We start from the raw sequence: 5,274 nt of genomic DNA, 5'->3' as shown, positions 1-5,274 counted from the left end.
AAAGAAAGTTAAAGTGCTTTTTCTCATCTTACAAAGGGAGGAACCAGAAGATTCTATTCAGGTCGATGTAAATAATCAGAAAGAGTCAGGTAAAAAATAATTTTTAAGACTGCTAGCAAAATACAAAACAATGTATTTTGTTCAAGTCATGTAAGAAAATGTTAAAGAAAATATACCTAAAGTTAGAAAGAAACCAAGGAAAACATAAAGACAGAAAAGAAACAAGGAAGTTTTTTTTTTTTTTTTTTTGATCTTTTTGCCCTTTCTAGGGCCGCTCCCCGGCATATGGAGATTCCCAGGCTAGGGGTCTAATCAGAGCCATAGCCACCGGCCTATGCCAGAGTCACAGCAACTCGGGATCCAAGCCGAGTCTGCAACCTACACCACAGCTCAGGGCAACGCTGAATCCTTAACCCACTGAGCAAGGCCAGGGATTGAACCTGCAACCTCATGATTCCTAGTTGGATTCGTTAACCACTGAGCCACAAGGGGAACTCCAACAAGGATGCATTTTTAAAAGTTTACAGATTACCAATTACACAATAAATAAACTCACCTATTAAAGTCCCTTTGATATGATTTAAGTGTCTGCAAGTGACATATTTAAAATAAATAGATTTAGAAAGCTTAAGAGGAAAAGATAGCAATAAAAAGAAAACAGTAGTTACATCAAAGTAGAATCTAAGGAATAAAAACATCACTTGAGAGAAATGTGATGGCAATCAGAATACCACTGCCCAGAGTAGCCCAATTATTAAACACATTTCTAGGAAATGATATCTTAACGCTGGTTCCCAACTGGGTGTACCCTATTCCATATTTATACAGTTCTTTACCGTCTACAAAGTACTTTCACATTCCTTTACTTTCAACTCTGTAACAGAAGGGAGAGTAGTATTCGGACTAGAGCAAAACAGAAACTCTTGGAAGAAAGGAACATGACTCAGGTAGGGAAATCCCTGCTGCCATAACATGACTGTTGGTGTGTAAAATGCCTTATATATAAATGCCAATTAAGAATTTTCTTCCACATTCAGCATTTCTACTCCCTCCAAGAAGAGTATCAAAGCTGAAGCAGAAGCAGCAGACAAACATGGGTGTGAAGGGCATGGCTATAGTCTTGGCTGTCATATTTTGTGCTACAACTATTCAAGGTAAGTGGTATTTTTTTACTTCTCAACCTGTGAATTTCTTTCCTAATACTTCAAATGTCTTTTCTTCCACTTTTATCTTCAAAGGTACAGTGAATTTTTATTTATTTTCACACGTTAGAAGTTACTATAGCTTTGACAAAGAATATTGGAAATGTTTAAGACACTAGAGATAACTGATAAAACTAAGGATGATGAATTTCTTATTTGACTACAAAATCTGGTGAGAGTCTTTAGCAAAAGTTTTAAATATCTGCCAGGAAGATTTTATATGAGATAATGTTATTAGCTTCCTGGAAACATTCTTGGGCATAAAAGTAAGAGGCAAATAAACTTGATCTCCAATAAACTTCTTTCATGCTTCCCTTTATTCTTTAATGGTTTGCTTACAAATTTAAAGAGAAAATCATCAACTTCTTTCTTAAGCTCCTTCCCCAGTATCAGCATTGAGTGCTATTTAACAAGTTACTGTCTTTGCCCTTAATGAAAACATGGACCAAATTCTTCATCAAGATTATAAACTATGGCCATCTTTTGCCATCAGATCCATTATTAACTGATGCTATGATCTGTTCTAGGCTTCCCCATGTTCAAAGCGGGAAGGTGTCTTTGCATTGGCCCTGGAGTAAAAGCAGTGAAAGTGGCAGATATTGAGAAAGTCTCCATAATTCACCCAAGTAACAACTGTGACAAAACAGAAGTGATGTAAGTAATGGACTTGTGGAAGATGACAATGGTAGTGGCTTTTTTTGTTTTGATGTTTTTTCCATCGAAAACTTAATGCCTATTATGGATCTTCCCTGAACAGTGTCACCCTGAAAGCACATAAAGGACGAAGATGCCTAAATCCCAAATCAAAGCAAGCAAATGCTATAATGAAGGTAGGTTACTAGATTACTTCAATTTTATAATCTGTTTCATCCCAGACAAATCTGAAAAAAATAAAGGAGAAAACTGAAGAATGATGCTGCTCTGACTCTGTATAAAATGTTTTGATAAGGGGGTCTTTGGTTATAATTACCTTCCCTTTTCTACATTTTTGCATGTCAACTCTTAAATCACTGGGAGCAAGAACAGCCCGAGCTTGTAAAACTCTCTTCTTTTCATTACAGAAAGTTGAAAGAATGAATTTCCTAAAATATCAAAATGTATGAAGCCCTGGAAAAGAAGATTTGAAAACCTAAAACAAGTCTAACTGTGAATACTGAAATAAGAACGCTATAATAACATCTGAATTTCTTCTGCCTGCTACAATGTACATTCATGCATTTTTAGGTTAGGAAACTTTCTAGAACATTTCATGCTTATGATGACTCTGCTGTGACTATGAAAACATTTCTGTTTCTAAAAGTTACCTGTCTAGACTTGACCAATATTTCATATTACAATAAAATATGACTACTGGAGTCAGGACCATGACTCATAAGTCAAAAGCATCCATGTGTGTAATAAACATTCCCTAGATAATATTTTAAGCAAGAACACATTTCTTCTCCCAAAATTATATTTACATATGGAAAAAGTTCTTACATAGCATCTTGTTTTACAAAAAGGCTGTAATTCATGAAATGTACTATGAAGACAAATATGAGCTATGGGTGACTGGTAAGAGTGCAAGTATTTCATAACTGAATTAGCAGCTTTGGTTTCAATTTTATTTTTTTAATTTGTTTTTTCATTGGGATGTTTTGAAGCAATTAGGACATATGTATTTACCATGCATTTTGGTTTTATCTATTCTTATAAATTACAGTAATATTTGGAACACATTTTAAACATGAAATGTTTTTGTGTACCAAAGAAAATGTTGAAAAATAAATACATATGCATATATGGCAATCACCTTTACTTCCTACAATTCTTTTCCTTAGAAAATACATATCTATTCTACTTTTTTAGTCATTCCTCTACTATAAAATTTAGGGTTATCGAAGTTTCACTTTGAAAAGAACCAAAATCATTCTTCTCTAATAAACTATCACAACCCTTCTTAAAACAGAAATAATTGTGTGTTTTCCACAAATATGAATGAAATGCCTTAAACAATTTTACCTTGTATTTCAAAAGGCATACAGCTAAGAGTCATCACACAGATTTGTTTTGAAAGGTATTTTAATGACTAGTTATGAAGGACAGTTATCTCTTTTTTTAAAGGGTCTTCCTAGGTTCAAATCCCCTCCTTACTCAGGGCAAGTTCCTTATTATACGAGTTTTGGTGGGAGGCCAAAAGGTAGAAACCAAAGGAAGGAGTTCCTTCCTGGCAGTCAGAACAAGTTTAAAGCCAGACGGCTCCTACCCGAGACTTTGAACTCCAGCTAGAACCAGAAAGACGCTATCAGTAAGAAACATTTTAAGTTGTCAGTAATAACAGTTAAGTCTTATAGTAGTGGCTTCCTAACATGTTCCTGTAGCATGACTTTGGCTAGTCCCTCCTGCCACCTAGCACCCTTAGCTTTTTGTACTTCTTCCAAGTCTGATTCTTCAGTCTTCCTATGGCTTCTTAAACTACCAATTAAATTCCTTTCCTGCTAAAGCTAGCCAGAGTTGGTTTCTCTGCATGTATCCAAAAACCTTAGCTGCTACAACACTCTTGGTACAGACATTCATACATTTGAAAAAAGACCATGATGGGAGATAATATAAGAAATGGAGGAGTTCCTGTCATGGTGCAGTGGTTAATGAATCCGACTAGGAACCATGAGGTTGCTGGTTCAATCCCTGGCCTTGCTCAGTGGGTTAAGGATTTGGTGTTGCCATGAGCTGTGGTGTAGTCTGCAGACTCGGCTCGGATCCCATGTTGCTGTGGCTCTGGCGTAGGCTGGCAGCTACAGCTCTGATTAGACCCCTAGCCTGGGAATCTCCATATGCCTCGGGAAGTGGCCCTAGAAAAGGCAAAAAGACAAAAAGACAAAAAAAAAAAAAAGAAAAGAAAAGAAAAGAAAAGAAAAGAAAAGAAATGGAGTGTGTGTGTGTGTGTGTGTGTGTGTGTGTGTGTGTACGAACGACTGGGCCAGTTTACTGTGCTGCAGAAACTGGAACAAAATGTAAATCAACTATACTTTAAAAATGTAAAAAAAAAATATTTATAGAATTACCAAAAAATCAGTATTTATTTGAAAAAAAAAATTAAATGCACTTTTATCAAAGTAGCACAGCAAAGTATGCTGGGCCCATAAATGCATCTTTTGTGTCTCCTCATTGATATCAAAGAGCCAACCATAAAGCAGATCAGAGAATGGACAGAAAAGTAAATAGCAGAGAAAGGTGCCTGGAACTAACATGCCCTCCTACTGACTAGCTTTTGACTGGTGCCTACAAGCAATAATGAGAAGTCAAAATGTTATCTATGGGATGTGCGTGTGTGTGTGTGTGTGTGTGTGTGTGTGTGTGTACATAAATACACATATATGTGTGTACATAATATAATGTATTTACTCTATGATAATATATAGTATAAATATTAATATGCATATATTTATAAATAAAATTTATTATAACATTTATATTTATAATAAATACAAATTATATAAATTTATAATAAATCTATAAATTTCTACATAGAAATGGGACTTCTACATGAATTCCCTGGATAGTTTTAAAACCTGAATCTTTGACTATTTACAGTGATTTTTTTTTGCTTTGTCTTTTAGGGCCATGCCTGTGGCATATAGAAGGTCACAGGCTAGGGGTTGATTTGGACCTGCAGGTGCCGGCCAACACCATAGCCACTGCAATGTGGGATCTGAGTCGTGTCTGCAACTTATACCACAGATCACAGCAACACAGGATCCTTAACCCACTGAGCCAGTCCAGGGACTGAACCCATGTCCTCATGGATACCAGTCATGTTCATTACCGATGAGCCACAATGGGAACTCCCTACAGTGATTTTTTTTTTTTTTTTTAGAGTATCTTTAAAAATAAAAATTCAGTAAGAGCTACATGATAAATTTGCTTTCTTTTAAAAAAGTAAAGTTGTATAGACCAATACATCATTAATGAGAAACAACATAATACTTAAATTTCCTCATGGTAAAATAAATGCATGAAAGAATTAACATACTTGAGTCAACATCCACACCACCTCAGAACCTTTGCACATAATTATTTCCCTAGCCCATTC

General features: G+C 35.5%; 1 protein-coding gene across 1 annotated transcript; it reads left to right on the top strand.

Moving 5' to 3' along the window:
• The first annotated feature begins 1,046 nt into the window (after positions 1-1,046).
• On the top strand, positions 1,047-2,896 carry CXCL11 (C-X-C motif chemokine ligand 11). The gene is made up of 4 exons (XM_047799166.1): positions 1,047-1,154; positions 1,730-1,856; positions 1,960-2,032; positions 2,264-2,896. The coding sequence occupies exons 1-4, from the start codon at positions 1,094-1,096 to the stop codon at positions 2,303-2,305; spliced, it is 303 nt and encodes a 100-aa protein (XP_047655122.1). The 5' UTR covers positions 1,047-1,093; the 3' UTR covers positions 2,306-2,896.
• Positions 2,897-5,274: the final 2,378 nt, after the last annotated feature.

The sequence above is a fragment of the Phacochoerus africanus genome, chromosome 10, assembly GCF_016906955.1.
Source record: "Phacochoerus africanus isolate WHEZ1 chromosome 10, ROS_Pafr_v1, whole genome shotgun sequence".
NCBI lineage: Eukaryota > Metazoa > Chordata > Mammalia > Artiodactyla > Suidae > Phacochoerus > Phacochoerus africanus.
The sequence above is the reverse complement of the archived record's forward strand: the minus strand, read 5'-3'. Positions and strand labels throughout refer to the sequence as shown.